Genomic DNA, 19,597 nt, shown 5'->3' with positions numbered 1-19,597 from the left:
AAATTCAGGGCACCCAAGCACCTCCCCCATGAAGACCCCCTTACCCTTGTCAATTGCGAAATAAACAGATCATACAGATCTCCAGTCCCTCTGCAATGCAGGGGCTTCTTGGGCAGAATCTGCATCTATGGAGTAAGAAAAAAAGAGGAAGCTGGCAGAGGAAGCTGCCATGGAATGTCTCTTTCTCTGACTCTTTTACCAGTTTGCTGAACAACTGCATGAACGAATAGGGGCTCTTCAATAAGTTAAGAGTGATTATCATTTGAAAGGAAAGAATTTGAGCTCTAGTAAAAATTCAAGAAGATTGTTATGAATTGTTCTAACTTCAAGTACTATCCATATAAATAAACTAAGATCATCAAGGAGTATGTAATTATGACATGGTAGGGACATAGTTACATAGAGTATAAAAAACAAGAAGTCAGAAGAAATAGGTTCAATTACCATCTTCATCACATAATAAAAGTTGAGAGGGTGAGTAAATTACTAACCTAAAAATGTACTTCCTTATCTATAAAGTGATCAAAATTACAATATCTATTTTCTAAAATTGCTACAAAGTGAGAAACACTACCGGGAAAGTACTTTGTCAACTACTGTTGGCTCATTCTAAAGAAATAATACATGTCTACTATTCCACAGAGCCACCAAACCATTCACTCACCCTCAGCCTCAGCTTGCAAATCTATCTATACCAAGGTAAAAAGGCTCATACTACTTAGAAATCTAAGCTTTGAATCAAGATCCATCCACCTCCTTGTCATTTCTCAAAAAAAAAAAAAAAAAAAATACTTGTTGTTCTGTATTTCCACAAAGTATGAATTAGAAAAAAGAGCATTTGGCTTTGAAATGGAATATTCCTAGATTTTAGAATTCAAGTTGTCAAGTTGGTCTTCCCCAATGAAGGTGTACAAAATCTCACCCTCAAAAAATATTTATAAAACTGTCAAAAAAAAAAAAAAAGACCCACTTTGTGCTCTAGAAATTAACCAAAGACAAAAAAACACAACAAGAATAGTTTATTCATGTAAAATAACTGAACTTCTTGGGAAGAACAGTAGGAGTCTGGTATCTTACCAGGCGCTACCTCCATTCCCCTGCCCCACTCTACCAACATGGTGAGATTAGCCATGAAAACCAGCAGCTTCACTGCTGAAGAGCCGACTTTGATTTGAAGGAACGAGCAGAAAACTCACACCCCTCAGGAAGCAGAAAAGCCTGTAGTTCTTGTAGCCTGAGAATACTGTACCAGTGGAGGCAAGTCACAAACCTGAAGACTACCTAGAAATTTAACAAGGAGATTCTGGAAAGGAGAGAGCCACAGAGGGACCCGATAAATTCACATATTCCGAGAAGAGGCTTGATGCCCTCCACATAAACCCGTCTGACTAGAAGGCAGCAAGCACATATGTGCAGGTGAAATACCCATAAAGTTCCAAGCTCCCCCAAAATGCCAGCTAATTAGGAGGGTGAGAGCACGCCCAAGGGAAAGTGGAAACCTGAGAGAAACCAACATCACACATCCCAGGCTGACTGGAAATCCACGTGCACACACTGGCAGACCAGGGAAGACCCAAAAGAAAGGAAAGGAGGCAAACTAGAAAACGGCCCAAATTTTGAATATGCTTCCCAAACTATACCCAATACACCAGCAGAGGATGAAAGCCTTCCTGGCTCAAGGTGTTCAATCACAACCTCCAACCAATCATTAGCTACGCACTAAGCAATGCAGACACAGAGGTGAACTCTAGAAAGCGAAATTATAAGAAATTTTTAAAAGCTGAGGAGATATATCAGTAGCCACAATTTTGGGAGACATAAATTCTGCAGACAAGGCCAACAGAGTTACTTTTTTAAAAAAGTGAATAAATGAATGAACAAATGAAACCACCACCACCACCACCACCATCACCACCACTACCACCTGCAGAAAATTTTAATAAAACCAGAATTAAGTTGCTATAATACAAGATTTTAAAAGTCCAGTTTTAAGAAAAAATTATGAGCCACAAAAACAGGAAAGTGTACCACATTCTCAGAGGAAAAAGGAAAAAAAGTAGCCCACAGAAGCTGTATCCACAGGGGACCAGATTTAGCAAAGACTTCAAAATAATTATTATATGTTCAAAAAAATCAAGAAAAACTATGCTTTAAAAAGTTAAAATATGGCAATGACTAAATAAGTAGTAAATATCAACAAAGAAATGCAAGCTATTAAAAAATTTAATAGCTTTAATGGAAATTTTAGAGTTGAAAAGTATAGCAAATGAAATTAAAAATCTACTAGGATAGTCTGAAAACATTACATAAAGAATCTGTGAAGTTAAAGACAAAATAAATCATCCAACCTGTAGAGAGGGAAAAAAAAAAGGATTGAAGAAAAACAAACACAGCACTGGAGACTTGTAGACAACATCAAACATACTAGGATACACACAATGGGAGTCCCAAAAAAAGGTACAGTAAAACTATTAGAAGAAATAATGGCTGAAAACTTTCCAAATTTCATGAAAAACATTAATCTACAGTTCCAAGAGACTCAACAACCCAAAGTAGGATAAGCACAAAGAGATCCCCATCTAGATACACTATAATAAAACCGATGAAAACCAAAGACAAGGAGAAAATTTTAAAAGCAGCAAAAGGAAAATGACTCATTACTTACAGGATAGTGTTTTCAACAAATGGTACTGGAATAACTGAATATCCATACGAAAAAAAAAGTGAACTTACACCTTTACCTTATACCACATATAAGAATTAACACAAACTGGGTAACAGACATAACTATAAGAGCTAAAATAATAACACTTCCGGAAAGGGGTCAGCAACAATCTTTTTAAGGGGTCCATAAAGTAAATAATAAAGTAAATATTTTAGGTTTGGGGGGCCAGACAATCTCCATTACTACTCAACTGTCACTGTAAAAGAAAGCAGCCACAGACAATATGTAAGTGAGTAGGTATGATGGCTATGTTCCAATAAAACATTTACAATAACAAGTTGTGGGCCAGATGTGGTCTGCAGACTATAGTTTGCTGATTCCTGTTCAAGAAGAGAAAATCTCTGTGACCCTGAATTAGACAAAGATTTCTTAAATATAATATCAAAAGCTAAATCCACAAAGAAAAAAAACAATAAAATGAATTCATCAAAAACTTTTGCTCTTCAACAAAGCAAAAGAACCTTTATCTAGAATATGTAAAATCTCTTACAACTCAGTCAAAAGACAAATTACCAAATTTAAACTAGGGCGAAATATATGAACAGACATTTCACAAGAGAAGACATACAAATAACTAATAACCACACTAAAAAGTTGTTCAACATCATGAGTCACTGGAAAGATGCAAATTAACACCAAATGAGGTTACACTATGCATCTATCAGAATAGCTATAATCAGAAATACTGACAATAACAGGTACTGGCCAGAATGGGGAGACACTGAACCTTCATGCATTGCTGCTGGAATATAAAATGGTGTTGTCACTTTAGAAAATAGTTTGGCAGTTTTTGAAAGAGTTAATACATAGATTTATACGACCCAGCCACATCATTCCTAAGTATCTATTCAAGAGAAATGAAAACATATGTTCATATAAAGATTTGTACAAGAATCTTTTTAACATTATTCCTAATAGCCAAAAATGGAAGTGATCTAAATGTCCATCAACTGGTGAATGTATAAACAAAACATGGCATATTCACATAATATAATAACTATTTGGCAATAAAAAGGAATGAACTATTGATACATACTACAACATGGATGAACCTCAAAAACAGTATGCTAAGTGAAAAACGATAGATACAAAAGACATTTCATATGATTCTATCTATATGAAATTTCCAGAAAATATAAATCTATAGAGACAGAGAGCAGATAAATGGTTGCTTAAGATTCAGAGTCGGAGGGGCACCTGGGTGGCTCAGTCAATTAAGCTTCTGCCTTAGGCTCAGGTCATGATCCCAGGGTCCTGTGATGGAGCCCCACATCAGGCTCCCTGCTCAGCCGAGAGTCTGCATTCCCCTCTCCATCTGCCTCTCCCCCAGCTTATGCTCTCTCTCTCTCTCAAATAAATATATAATCTTTAAACAAAAAAACAAAAGAAAACAAAAGAGTCGGAGCCAGAATTGCCCTCAAATGCACACAAGGTTTCTTTTTTGTGTAATAAAAATATTCTCAAACTAGATTATGAGAATGATTGCACAACTCTATAAATTTACTAAGAATCACTGAGTTGTACTCCTACATGAGTGAATTTTATAAGATGTAAATCATACTTCAATAGAGCTGTTAAAAGAAAAAAAAAAAAAGAAAATCCAGCTTTGCCCCTTGCAAGCTGTGATCCCTGCAGCAGGTTACCTAAAACTACCCTAAGCCTCCATCTAGTCATCAGCAAAAATAGAGCTAATAATACTTACCTTACTTACAAGGCTCTAACGAGCACTTCCGTAATGCAGAGGAAAGTTTTATCTCTTATTTTTCTGTCCTATACCTTAAACCATACTGCAGAAAATTAATATATCCAAGATGTGTAACAGACTAAAAAGAACTGAAATCCCAGAATCAAGAGAGGAGCACTCGCTTTAAAAACAAATACTACTATATCCCCAATACTCTTGAAGGCACAGAGCACTAAAAATCTACATTCTAGTATCCAAGGACCTTGACTGAGGCCACAATCAGAAAGAAAAGAAGAATTTTAAGATCTAATACAAACCCTAGATATAAGAAGCATTAGAACGGCATTTAAGTGAGTCAGAAACTTATGGCAGGCTGGAATTGGGAAAAGAGGAATGGGAATCTTGCAGGAGAGCTACCCTAGCAGGTCTGTTGCAGCAATTTTTAGAAGAGGCTGCTTGTAAAGGCTAGCCCTTGGCTTTTTCGGTGTTCCTTCCTTATGCTGATTAAGGCTGTTTTACCCACTTGGGACTCCGTACCAGCTGGCCTGGACTGTAAACAAAATGAAAACAAAATGGCAAATACTCACTTTCCTTCTGAGAGTCTAGAATTTCAGTAGCTGGAGCTATTTAGGCAGGCAGAGAGTCCCTACATGATCAGCCTCCAGTCAAAATCCTGGATTTTGAAACTTAAAGCAGGAACTTGCACGTGTCTTACACTGATGGAGGAAGCACGTTCTATTCAGCCCATCCTATGAGAGGGAGAACACTGAAAGCTTCCACCTGATTAAGGCGGAGTACATCTACAGATACACCTCCGTTACTAGGCATGCCTTTTCGCAACTTCCTTAAGCTAAGGTAAATAGCTTTCCATTCTTAAGTCCCTCCCCCAGATTCTGCCTGATGTGTCCTTTTCCCTTGCTGGTCCTGTTGCATATTCTATCTTTTCCAATAAACCATAACCATGAATACGCTGTGCGTCCTTCTAACGAATCTTCAAATGTAAGGTTGGTGGTGGAACCCCTGGAACAGGTGTTAAAGGCAAAGTGCCATAAAAAAATCATAACTGCAGAGTTTTAGGGGAGCCTTATAAAAAATAATTTCTCTTCCTTCTGATCAAATTCACCTTCAGACCACAGAGACATGTATATAGACTTTGTACAGAATACTTTGACTCACTAAAAGAAAGAATTAAAAGATCCAGAAAAGGGGTGCCTGGGTGGCTCAGTTGTTAAGTGTCTACCTTCAGCCCAGGGCGTGATCCCAGGGTTCTGGGATCGAGCCCTACATCGGGTTCCCTACTCTCCTGGTAGCCTGCTTCTCCCCCCCCGCCCCCGGCCGGTTGTGTTCCCTCTCTCGCTGGCTCTCTCTCTCTCTGTCAAATAAATAAATAAAATCTTAAAAAAAAAAAAAAATCCAGAAAAAAACATCAGGCAGAACCAAAGAACTGGGGAAGGAGGAAGCAAGAGGGGAAAGGGGGAGGCAAGCTAGCTGTCAATGACGACTAAGATTAAGATTTAAGTCATTATAAAGTCTTTGCTGTTTCATCAATTAAGTGAATTTAATCAGATTATTAAAATGACTTTCAAAGGTAATTATTTATCTTTCTTAATTTCCATCTGAGTAAGAATAATGAGAAAAAAGGTTTACATAAGGGCAGTCATATTTCAGGTACTACTCAACCCTCTGAAGCAAGATAATCTTATCATAAACTGGTTTAAGCTTACTGGCAAAATTATAAACTCCCATATTTTATTAGGAACAAGTCAACACTTCCATGCACTATATTCTCTTAAACTTATACCTATTTCTGGCTTTACCATCTCTGATAATGGCATACTATTAGGCCTTTCACTTTTGCATGCTCTTAAAATCATGTTACTCCCCCACACAGAAACATTTACCAAGTTCTATAGATTCTAACCTTCAAATGTCTCCCACAATCTGCTCAGTTTGCTACCCATCCGCCACTACTTTAGTTCAAAGCCCTATGATTTCTTTACTAAACTATTTCTAATAATCTTTTCCACCTCTAATCCATCCTTCACTGTACCATCACACCATCAAGGAGTAACATTTGGGACACCTGGCTGGCTTAGTCGGTAGAGCATGCGACTATTGATCTCAGGGTTGTGAGTTCAAGCCCCACACTGGATGTGGAACCTACTTAAAAAAAAGAAAAAAGGAGTAATATGCTTATGATTTCAAGTTCTAACCATGCCCGTCCTTTGCTGAGGAACTTTTACTAGCTCTATACCAATCACAGAATAAAATATAAATATATTACAATGACATTCAATGACCTCTATAAAATGGTCCCAACCTTCTGTTCCAACTTCCTAATCCAGCCCCTCTTACTCTGTTTCTATAGATAGTCACCTACCCAAATGCCTCCAGCTCCAGGTTGGTATTAAAAATGCATTAAAAGCTGGATAAGGTATAAGATAACAGGAAGTGGTAGGACTAATAGCCAACTAAAAATATTCATATATATAAGAAAACGTTTTCTAACTACACAGCCTAAACAAAAACATCTACATCTACAGATACACCTCCGTTACTAGGCATGCCTTTTCGCAACTTCCTTAAGCTAAGGTAAATAGCTTTCCATTCTTAAGTCCCTCATTTTCCTACTCCTATACTTTGTATTTACAGAACTCCCTTTCCCACAGAAACCTGCCCCACTCTGTGAAAATTACAGCCATCTTCCAAGTCTACTCAAATGCTATCTATACCATGAAGCCACATGTGTGCTCCCCTAAGTATATCTCTCTTCTCCCACATCCCCTTTTTGGGATCTCATAAACTCTTCAACTGCACTTAATACATTTTGAATTATATTACATCTAATTATATACATTTCTTATCTTTCTTACCACGCTATATGCTAAGGAAATACACAATGTTTGCTTATTTTGCTATTCCCCGTCATTCTTTGCACACAGGTTAGTACAGTTAAGTAGCTCTGTAACATGTGAAAGATGCATATTAACCAAAATTTTTAAAACTTGAGAGGAAATGTCTTAAACCATCTTAAAACCAAATTTTTTACATAAATTAACTAATAAAACTAAAGGGAGGAGAATTGCCATTGGGGGAGTTTTGTTTACTAGCCTACTTAATTACTCCCCATATATAAAATACATTATTTGTGACTTAAAGAAACATCATAAAAGGAGTCTCTCGTGTATTCCTGAGGTGGTGGTAAAGAATTCCTTTTTCAACACAAAATAGCAAGTACTAGAGAATAAAATCAGAGCTATAAACTAGTAAAAAGTTTTTTAGGGAGAGGGAAAATGATATAGGTCAGAAACTCATATCTACTTTAAGGGGAAAAAAGCACATTAGAGAAGAAATAACGATAAAGTAACATCTTTAGTTTATTTCATTTGATGTTTCTTATTCTTAATTGATCCAAGATACAACAATTTCTTCAAAAACTAATAGCAACAATATGTTGTAATTATAGCTTATGAATGACAGGAACAGAAAGGACAAACTGGAAATACTGATATAAGGTACTTGCATTATCTGTGAAGCAGTACAGTCTTATTTTAAAGTGCACTTGGATTAGTTGAAAATGCATGTTGCAAACTTTAGAGCAACCTCTAAAAAAAGTTTTTTTTAAAAAAAGTACTATAATTGATATGTTGAGAAGGAAAAAAATGGAATCATATAAAATGCTCAATTAAAACCACAGAAGGCAGAATAACAGAAAACAAAAAAGAAATAAAGAACAAGGGCAATAAATAGAAAGCAGTAACAAATATGAGAGATACTAAGCCAACTATATCAATAATCCTTTAATAGGTGAATGAATAAACTGTGATACATCTGTAAAATAGAATATACTTCAGAATAAAGAGAAATAAGCTATCAAGCCAAGAAAAGACATGGAGGAATCTTGAAAGTATATTATTAAGTTAAAGAAGCCAACTTGAAAAGGCTGCATACTGTACGATTCCAATTAGATGACATACAATCATATTGTATGATTCCAACTATATGACTATATACTATGGAGATAGTAGAGGTAAGTGGCTTCCAGGGGATGGTTGGGAGGAATGTAGTGGGAGAGGATGAACAAGAAGAGTACATGGGATTTTTAGGACGGTGAAATGATTCTGTATGGTACTAATAATGGTAGATAACAAGGACTTCAGGCATTTGGTAAAACCCATAAACTATGTAACACCAAAAGGGAACCCTAATTAAACTATGGACCTAGTTAGTAGTAATGTATCAGTATTTCTTCATCAACTATAACAAATGTACCATACTAATGCAAGATGTTCAGAACAGCAAAAACTGTCCAGTTAATATTATTTAATATCATACAAAGCCATCTTATAGTAGAGTTCTCACTCAAGAGAACTCAAACATATAATCAATATAGATAAAAGTAATAATTACAAGACTGCAGCTTTACGATCTGGGTAAACTGTGCAAAATCAAGTTGCTGTTTTTTAATAATAGTCTAAGTACTCCAAGAGTTATCAAATCCTAACCACACTGAATTTGTAAGACTGGTAGAACCTAAAGCAGAAGATGGAACACATTTAAATACACTGTACTGTACTTTCAAGTTGTCTATGTCCCAAACTATTAGCAGTAACAAAAAGTATTAAATGGCTAAGAAGATAATGATGATACTTTCACAGTGAACATGAATGGCTTTATAGTGCCATATTTCTCAATGAAACACTTTCAAAGCTACTAAAGCATACTAAGTACTCTGCACATTTTTCTGAACAAAAAATAGTGAAGTTGAGGCAAAGGAATTATTTCATATCTGGACTGTGATGAATATATAAAACTCTAAATTTGACAATATTCATAGAATTCTATGCCTTAAAGAGTACATTTTACTGCATATAAATTACCCAAAACAAATTACCCAAAACATACCCCAAAGGAATATGTGGGGGGATGTTCAAGGGAACTAAGCAAGAAAAAAGAAGAGCTGGGATCCAGTGCTACTAATCTTCAGAGCTAACTAGTTTTTTTTTTCAAGATAGATGGTTTCTACATATCCTAACTCTCTTCAATACAATTATAAGCAATGTAGAAATTATTATGCATTTCAGTAGTAAAGATAATATATGGGAAAAAAGGATCAAAATAAAGCTTGCAAGACATGATCTCTTGTATACATGTTTTAATTTACACAAATAAGTATGTCTATATATAAATCTTATATAGATAATACAAACATATGCACATATATGTTAGTATATACACAACAATTTTTACTACCATATGAACACAGGTTGAGCAGAAGCACGGAGGCTTTAACTCTTCATTTTATACTTCTTGATGCTGTTTACATTTTCAAGCCATGTACAGTACTGTACAAGTATTTTTTTAATGTCAATAGGGTTAACTAAGCAAGGAGATTATGGGTCATTTCATGTTTTCTCCGTTATACTACTCATTATTTCTTTTAAAAGTTCTAATGAATATTATTTTTTAAATCTGTTTAAGATAACACATAGAATTATAAATAATACCTTAGGTATTTAATTTAAAAAATCTGTAATGACTATAGTGAAAAAATGAAAGAAAAGTTAGAAAATTAAATGGTCAACTGGTTAAAGTATTACATAGCCATATTCTAGAAAGTTCTATATAATAAAAGGGAATAAAAATTACATGGAAATATGTTCATAATATGAAACAGTTAATAGGAACATTTGACCTCATTTTGGGGAAAATATTTAATATTTAATTATGGGAAGATCATTATTAATTCATTCAACAATTAATTACAGGAATCTTTTTGTGTACCAGGTCCTGAGCTGGGCACAGAAAGTACAGTGAAGACTAGCTGTCCTCATGCAGGAAGCAGATTAGGGAACTACCAAGGAAGGCAGACATATGCAGGCAATCATCAAAATGGTTATTTAACTACAGTGGTACTACAGTAAGCTGTCTTCAAGTATAATCCCTGAAAATTCCTCCTACTTCTGAATGCCCATGTCACCCCTCTCACCAAAAGGAGAGTCTCTTTCTCCCTCTCCTTGAACTTAGCCTTGCAACTTGCCTGGATGAGGAGAATGTGGCCTAAGTAACACTGTGCCAGCTCCAAACCCAGATATTAAGATGCCTGAAAGTTTCTAGTTTTATTTTCTGGCTGCCCTGAACTGCCATGTACTTCATGATAGTCCACAACTATCTGAGGAGAGGGATACCTTGTTCAGAGAGAGGCCCTGAAGGATAAGTGACAACAGGTGGAGATGAAGAGCACCGAGACAAGAACGAAGGAGCTTCAACAGACAACCAGCATCGCAGCCTCAGACAAGAAGTGAGGGTGCCCTAGAGCCTTCAGCCTAAGTCAGCCTGCTTCAACTGGAAGCAGATGAAACAGAGACAAGTTACCACCACTAACCCCTGACCAAATTCTAGTTCACAGAGTCACAGCAAAAAAATAGGCATTTTGAGGTGGTTGGTTATGCTACAATAAGTATGTGAGATAAAAAGCAGTGCTTGAAAAGGGTACTACTGGAACAGAAACCTAAAACACTGGCTTTGAAGACACTGAGGCAGGCAGAAGCTGGAAGGGCAAAAAGGAGACAGAGCACTGTTACAGCAATAAGGAAACTGCTATATAAGGCCAGAAGAAGAGGGCCCCATATGATATACTGGCAGAACAATTAGCATAATGATCACATGTATAATAACTTAGAACATTAAAAATATACCTCGCAAACCTCTAGATCTAGCTAAGAAGATTTCCAGGCAAAATATTCAAAGTGTCACTGGCTTCTTAATAGCCAAGTATGAGAAGGTAAAAGAAGAAAACACGAGCTAAAGAATTACAAGCAGAATTTTAAAGGAAATATTTCTAACCAAGAGTTGTTTGGTTGGAAAAGAACTGTTTCTCATCACTAGCCTCTACAGATAGCAAAAGATTGTCAAAGAAACAACATGAAGACAAAGATCAAATCCAAAGCACTCCCAATAAATTATAGGCTCACAATCATCAAATCAAAAACTCATCTGTAAAATCCTTTATTAAGACGACAGAAAGACTTAATAAGATAGGGCTTACATTCTCTCTCAGGTAGGCAAAAGGGCTTCTAAGAACCTTAGAGGACCCTAAACTGGGATGCAAAGTAGAGAGAGTCCTGTCACTGATAGAACCATGGATGTGACTACTGTCAGAGCTTATTATCTGATATACAGAAAACCCACAACATTAATGGAGTTCTACAGTTTAGACTAAAATAAACACTGTTCCAAATGAAAAGAGGCCTTTAAGTTTTCAAACTGCCACATACATAAAGCAGACAGAAATGACTGCTCAGGTGTAAACAAGGCCCATTTCTCATGGAGAAGCAAAAATGAGTCAGCAAGTAGAGCCAAGAACCCAAAAAACCAAGCCAAGAGCTGAGAAAAGTAAGGAATTATGAAGCCATTACCAGAAGTCAGAACCAAGCCCTAATCAAAGAACATTCTCTGTTCCCTTAGATTTCAGAATTGCTTTGGACCAGAGGCTGCTATATGCTTCCCATTCTTTCACTCTCCACTGGGAATATCTACTGTGTGGCTAAGAATTCCTGTCTCAGGGCACCTGGGTGGCTCAGTTTGTTAAGCGTCTGCCTTTAGCTCAGGTCATAATGCCAGGGTCCTGGGATCAAGCCCCTTATCAGGCTCCCTGCTCAGCGGGGAGCCTGCTTCCCCCACCCAACCCTGCCATACCCCCTGCTTGTGCTCTCTCACTCTCTGTCAAATAAATAAATAAAATCTTCAAAAATTTTTTTTAATTCCTGCCTCAAGATTGTATATGGAGTGAATGGCAGGTGGGGGTGGGGTAAAACTTGTCTTCTTAGTTCACAGGTATCCAAATCAAGAAGAGCTGTACCCAGAGAGCCTCATCCACATCCCAACTTAATGCAGATCATAAGGTAATGGACTTTGAACCTGAGGTCCTAACTGAATGAGATTTCTGGGCATCTTAGGAGGACTGAGCACTATGTGTTGGAGAGACACTGAATTTTCCATCAAAAGTACTGTGATACAGTCCATCTGCAAAGATGGCTACCAACAATTCCTGAATATACACATGCTACTCCTCCCATCAAGAAGTGGAATTTATTTCTCCTTTCCTTAAATCTTGGCTAACATTGTCTTGTGCTTTGAAAAAGAGAATATGATAAAAATGATGCTGTGTCATTTCAGGCCAAGGCCTTAAGAGGCTAAGAACTTTTGTTTTTGTTCTCTGGTTACCCTAAATCACGATGTAAAGAAATCCAGGCTATCCTTCTAGAGAGAAGCCAAGAAGAGAGAAAGCCCTGGATGATGAACAAATAGATCACCTAGAGGAGAAATGAGGTATCTCAACTAAAAGCTAGCACCAAGGCCATCTTGGATCCACTAGGCCCATTCAAGTTACCTCAGTCAACATCTCATGGACCAGAGCAAGGTGTCCCCTCCCAAACTCCTGACCCAAAATTTGTGAGCAATAATTTACAGAATAATAGTTGTGATTTTAAATCACAAGTTTTGGAGCGATCTCTCACACAGTAATGGATAACTAATACAGGTGGTGAGTGCAGCAAAGACTACAAAAGAAAAGTACTGGGTACTTTCTAAGAGTCAGTATTAGAGATACAAATGCAATCTGGGAGAGAAGGAAGATCTCTTGAGAAGTGATATATTTAATAGTGGCTATTTAACGCTATTTAATAGAGGGGGAATTATGAACAGGAATTTTGGTTGATTTTAAGTTTCTATTTTCCTAAATTTTCAAAATTACATGTTTTACTTTTGAAATAACAAAAATATTATTTTGTTAAAACTTCCTTAAGGATACTGTTGGCTTTATTAAGTCTAAAATATATTTTCTCATTACAAAATATGCAAACATTTCAAGAAATAACAAAAGTTTTCTATTATTCTATGTAATTGAAGAATGGAATGTTCTGATTATACTAGCATTCCAAGAAATGAACAGCTTATACTGGTTTAACAATTTCTGAAGGATTAGAATGTGGTAAAACACAATTAACCTAAAATTATACTGCTTATAATTTAATATCACACTGATTTTTTAGAAACTTCTTCAGGTTTATACAAAGCATCATAGTTATCATCATGAATAGATGTTGACTGAGAGAAGTTAAATAACTCTTTCATAACAGAATTAGGGGTGGAAATGATCCAAAAAGACTGCCATAATAGACTAAAACCAACAAGAAAAAATTAAACCTAGTAACTGACGGTTAAAAAGAAACCAAAGTACGAAAGAGAAAATAATCCAACTGAACTGTATGAAAAAGCCTTGGGCTTTAGCTGGCCACAAGTATATTAGCCAATAGCAAGTAAGCCATATTAACACGAAAAATGTTAATGTGATCTTGGACTTCATTAATACATTTAATTAACAAATATTTACTGTAAACCTATATAATACACCATGTATTTTACTAAGAGAATATAATGACAAGATCCAGGAAAGGAATAATCTCACCATATTTAGAACTAGTCAAACTCTATATGGAATATTAAGTCCATGTAAAGGCAATGGTTGAAAAAATTAGACATATGTGACCTACAAAAGGAAGACTTTCTCATTTGAATACTGCCCTAAAAGAAGAAAGGCCTTTAAAAAATTCTTTCATTTTTACAAAATAAACTAATGACTACTAGGTAATGGGCACTGTGCTAGGCCGTGGGATACAACTAGAGAATAAAATAGGTATTGTCCCTGTCCTATTCTACTTAATAGTCTTATGGGCATCCCACCATTGGAAGACCTTTAGCAAGTAGCAAATAATAATCTATCAAGCATATCATAAAAAATATTCATGTACTTTACATAAGGCTGAAATAAATGAGCTCCAATGTTACTTCCAAATCTAAAATTTTATGATTATTTACTTATAGCATAAAAGAATTTGTTATTCCGAGATAAATGTCAAATGAATAAAATAATAGACACACACACACACACACACATCCCACTCACATACACATACACACACAGATGTTTTTTAAAACATTATCACCTAATAAAAAACCATGTTGATTCACATATTCAGCCTTTATAGGCAAACTACTCAAAACCAACTTCAATCCACATTAGAAATATCCAATCTCAAATTTTTATATCATTTCAAATAGTAAAATTCTTTTAAGATTTTTATTTTTAAGTAACCTCTACACCCAATGTAGGGCTCAAACTCACAACTCTGGGATTGAGAGTTGCAGGCTCTACCGACTGAGCCGCCGCACCTCAAATAACAAAAAAATTTTTTAAATCTCCTTATCCTAATAATTATTTTACCCAGTGAAAATAATTCCAAAGAAATTAATACTCATGATTTCTCTGGGATTTCTTGTATTAATCAATATACCTTTCCATGGCTTTAGCTGTGTAAGGCAAATGCATTTCAATACTGTGTTCATCTTCATCTGTCTGCAGAGACATGCGTTCAAACATTCCTGTCTTCCATAGTTCTCCGTAAACTAAAGAGATTTCAAAATATAGTAAAACAAATACATTAATGTATATCCTTATTCTGTGAGACTCTATTCAGTAACAAAAAACTACATGCTTTCGCAAGAGACAGAAGTACCACATAATATTCTCCTTCATTTTCATCTTTAAAAAAGAAGGAAAAACTAGCTTTTTACATACCAAAGCAATAATACATGTGATGACTACTCAGCATTTTCATATGTTACACAGTTATATAAAAATAATCATTTAAAATGTTCATCAGTTCTTTTTATTACATCTAAAATCACCTCTGGGTCTAAGCTTTTCCCTGACTTTAATCAGCACATGCCAACAAGAACACAGTTGAATTCCTAGTAAAACATGCTCTGTAAAACAAAGTAAAACAAAGTAAAGCAAAGCCACTGCTCTACCTACTCATGAGGTTAATAACATAGTTTTTAAGTTTTGTTTTGTTTTATGATAAAATCTATGAGATTATTATTTCCCATCTCAGATGACTGCCATACAAAGAACAGAAAATTCCTATTAAGCATGCTATTTTCCTCAAAATTAAAAATTAAGCTTCTGGGACAGACCAGAACATAAATTCACCATAGCACCATGCCATAAATAACTCTAAAATGATCTAGTAATTCAGACCCTTCTGATGAATTATACTTAAAAATAGGTATGATATAATAAGAAAAAGATGAAATTTAATACGTAAAAAAGGTGATATAAGAATATTTTTGTTTTATCATAGAACAGAATCAATATTTTTATAACTACATCCTTAAATGGGCTTACCAATATCAAAGAAACAAACAAATGATGGCATGACTTTTTTTCTGCAAAATTATACCTGATTAAAAATCACCCATTCCTTCATTAGGATGCTATCTAAAACCAAAATGTTCTGAATGCCCCAACAAGGTTTTAAAAATAAAGTGTGTTCCCTAAAAGCATCACAGGGAGTAATAAGGCTAGTCATACTCCAGTTTACTTAGTAAAAATTATCCCAACAACAAATTACTAATACTTGGTAACAATTAAAACCCCAAATTATGAAAAATTAGGCCTAAAAAATAAGGAAAAAAGAGGTGATTGTCTATTTTGCAAATGGCTTCTTTCATCCTACAGAAGAATTTGTTCCAAGGTTTCTTGAAACAATAAGCACCCAACATACTTAAAATATACTGTGATGCACTGAAAGAATACAAAGCAAGCTCATGAAGACGGCTTTTGGGAAAGCAGAGGGTTCAGATAAGGGGAAAATTCTGAGTCAATTGTGGATGGTAAGTACAAGAATATTTGTTATGCTATTCTCTGTACTGTTGTGTATATATATACACTCCCCACTCCTCCAAAAATACTATTATAAAGTCAAAGATTTTAATTTACACATTCAATGCATAAAATGAGACACAACTAAATAAAAGATGTGATTTCTGGAATCCTATGGAAAATATATATCAAAATAAGAGGACATGTTAAAAAAATAAAATACGCTTATGATTTATGAAGCACCTTTGTTTCAGAGTTTCACTTTTCTCCCCCCCATAAAAGTCATTTGAGAAGAAATAAAGGCATTATCACCATGACCTATTTACAATGAGGAAAGTGATATACATAGAGTCAGACTAACATGCCCAGAATCTTTCTTCAAGTTGTTGTGGGTACTAATTTCTTGTCTCATGGTACAGTGAGTATAAGACATTTCCCTGAATACACATGTAATATAAACAGTCTGGAGACTAGTAGACCTGACAGATTTTTGTGGCTGGCAAAAAAAACTCTAGTTGTCTTTTAAGCATATAGAAGATCTTCTTTCTTTGTTTTTGCTTTTTGCAAATAAGTTGAAATCAATTTTATCTTTAAAACTGAGATTTTACTTATAATATTCGTATTTTTAATTTTTTTAATTAACTTACTCTTATTTTAAAAAAATCTTTAGCTGTTTAAAAGCTATAAGATTTCTATATACTTACTCTTTTGGTCAATACGAAGGTCATACAGAGGTGTCCTATATATATCCACACTGGAAAGTGCACATCGAGAGAGGGGCACATGATGAGAAGGCCCAAGGATGAAAATTCTCCGGCTAGGAGATATACAACAAAAAGCACAGAACAATTGTACTTCTACACAAATCTTGTTAAATAAAAGGGAAAAAAAACAAGTAATTTTTAAAAATCACACATGGCACCATTTTCTTTCTTGACTGATTTCATTACCTACTATTAGCTAAATTATGTACCCCTAAAATTTATGTTGAAGTTCCACCCCAGTACCTCAGAATGTAACCATATTAGGAGATAAGGTATTAAAACAGATCATTAAGTAAAAAGGAGGCTATTCAGATGAGGACTGAATCCAATGACTGATGTCCTTATAAGAAAGAGGAAGAGATATTAGGGGCACACATGCACAGAGAGGCATCAAAAAGACAGCCATCTGCAAGCCAAGAAGAAAGGCTTCAGGAGAAACCAACCCTACCAGCACCCTCATCTTGGACTTCTAGCCTCCAGACTGAAAGAAAATAAATTTCTGATTTCAGCCACCTACTTCGTGGTGGTTTATTATGGCAGTGCTAGCAAACTAATATACCCACAACTGATCTGCTCCTCAGTTAATTAATTTCAGTTCCTTATCTTTGTCTCTTTGTTGGAAGGCCTTTAAAAGAACCATTTAAAAAGAAGAAGAAGAAGAAGAAGAAGAAGAAGAAGAAGAAGAAGAAGAAGAACCATTTTCAACACCTGGGCATACTAGTTACTGATTTATTGATCTAGAGTAAATCAACTGCTATGATTAAAGTCATCTCTGCGTTCAGAATGCCTAGGATACAGAAGGTTTTCAATAGCTTTATTCATTGAATTTAAACATTTTAGCTATAAATAAAATCTCAAAGTTATAACACATTCTAAACTTGCCTCATAAGATCTACCACAACTTTAAGAAAAACATGTGACAGTATAATGTCTAAAACTCCCTACAAAGTATCATTACAAAGAACCATTCTGATAAAGTTATTTCCACATTTCTACCATAGCAGAGAAAAGAGGATTCTTGTTGAGAAAAATTCTGTATAATAAGCTTTCTCTGTTCCCATTCAAGTAGATAGAAGTCATTCTCAAAGACAAAGAAACTTGATTATGTGTTATTTGCACTGTAGCTAAAGAAAAGAACTGGGCTAAACTATAGCTTAAATCTTTACAATCCCTTTATCTTGACATCAAGAGTAAAATTAACTTCCCCTCATTTTATCTCAAACATCACTACAATCTAAATTCCAAAACTATCCATTTTCTCTGCTCTCCCAGATTCAAATGAATGAAATCTCCCCCCAACACACACATAAAAACTTACTAGATTTGAAAAACCAAAACTATGAGAAAGAAGAGAATAGACGATAAGCTATGTACCTAGAAAAAATTAATTACTACTCATTGCTTGATTAACGGACAAAGACTGAGACATGAGCTAGTTCTTTCATATCAAAAACTTGCAAGCCAAGGAATGTGCTTAGGCATATATTTATTTTCATAAAATTCAATTACAGCTAAGAAAATTAACGTATTGTCTGCTATATGTTACTTGCTGTGGTGTGGGGAGGGACAGTAAGGAAGATGTGGATAAGGAAAAGAGAATTCTCTGTTTAGAATCCCAAAACTTCCTCAAGATGTCAGGGATAGCAAACATAAGACTTCATCTACAGGCCATTTCTAGTCAAAACCATTTTCTCTTTTCATCCCCCCCTCCCCCACTGCCAATACTCACTTCTTATCATCACCACTATGAGCAAGTCAACAGCCATTTAAAAAAAAAAAAAAAATCAAATCAAATTTAGATTCCTAAATGAACAAAAGAGATGCCATTATGTTCTATCTTTACAGTACATAATCATCATCACAATTTTTTGAATCAAAGTCTAATGAGGGACATACATAATGGTTGAGTGTTTAGGTGACTTGCCTAAGGACAAGTATTATATGAACCAAGAACAAAGTATGAAAAAGAAGGCATTTTTATGATTGAGGAATGCATTTCTATGACAAGACAGAGGCACAGAATATTTAAAATCAGAACACTCCTAGGAAATCCAGCATATATAATTAAAATATGAAATGACTTTTAAAATATCAATTTAAACTCAAGACACAGATACATTTCTAGGTAAGTGTAACAAGATTCTAATACTGACTAAAATACGAGCACTACTCCAGAAATAAACACCAAAGGTCAGCTTGGAAAGCCTAATTGTCCCCTGAAATACCAGACTTACTTTGTTGGCCTCCCCCTCCACCCAACGTAGATGAAAAGATAAGACTGGTGGAGAAAAGAGTTTCCACCATCTGAATTAGCCAATTGTGTACTCGATTCCTTCCAGTCTAATAGAAACTCACTCATATGCAAAAAGAGGTTTAAGTCACATCAATAAGAAATCCTTATAAGTGATAAACCCAAAAATAAACCAAAAATAGGCTAAACATCATTGAAAAGGAGGCCAAAAAAAGTGCATATTAGTAGTAATTTCACAATGAGTCTCTTTGTTAGCTATACACTAACAAAAAGAAAATTAATAATGTAAATAAAATACAATGCATTTTCTTTTAGGGGGACTAGATTGCTAGATCCATAAACACCAAAGCCACAGGAATATTTTGGAGAAAAATGAGTAATATAGGCATTGGAAGCAATGACGCTTTCTCTCCCTTCAATTAATTGCAAAGTGCTTTGCCTTTAAATG

The 19,597-nt window shown here is 35.1% G+C and overlaps 1 protein-coding gene across 4 annotated transcripts in view; it reads right to left on the bottom strand.

Moving 5' to 3' along the window:
• Positions 1–19,597, bottom strand: part of MEMO1 (mediator of cell motility 1) — a 126,867-nt gene that overhangs the window by 33,390 nt on the left and 73,880 nt on the right. For 3 of the 4 annotated variants that reach the window (XM_026478494.4, XM_057309000.1, XM_057309001.1), the window contains 2 exons: positions 16,839–16,951; positions 14,765–14,876 (listed from right to left, as the gene is read on the bottom strand). The exons of the other annotated variant lie outside the window; for it this stretch is intronic. In XM_026478494.4, coding sequence (XP_026334279.1) covers positions 14,765–14,876; positions 16,839–16,951 — 225 coding nt within the window. The remainder of the gene's footprint in view (positions 1–14,764; positions 14,877–16,838; positions 16,952–19,597) is intronic. 4 annotated transcript variants of the gene reach the window in all.

This window comes from Ursus arctos, unplaced genomic scaffold (genome assembly GCF_023065955.2).
Source record: "Ursus arctos isolate Adak ecotype North America unplaced genomic scaffold, UrsArc2.0 scaffold_8, whole genome shotgun sequence".
Taxonomy (NCBI): domain Eukaryota; kingdom Metazoa; phylum Chordata; class Mammalia; order Carnivora; family Ursidae; genus Ursus; species Ursus arctos.
The sequence above is the reverse complement of the archived record's forward strand: the minus strand, read 5'-3'. Positions and strand labels throughout refer to the sequence as shown.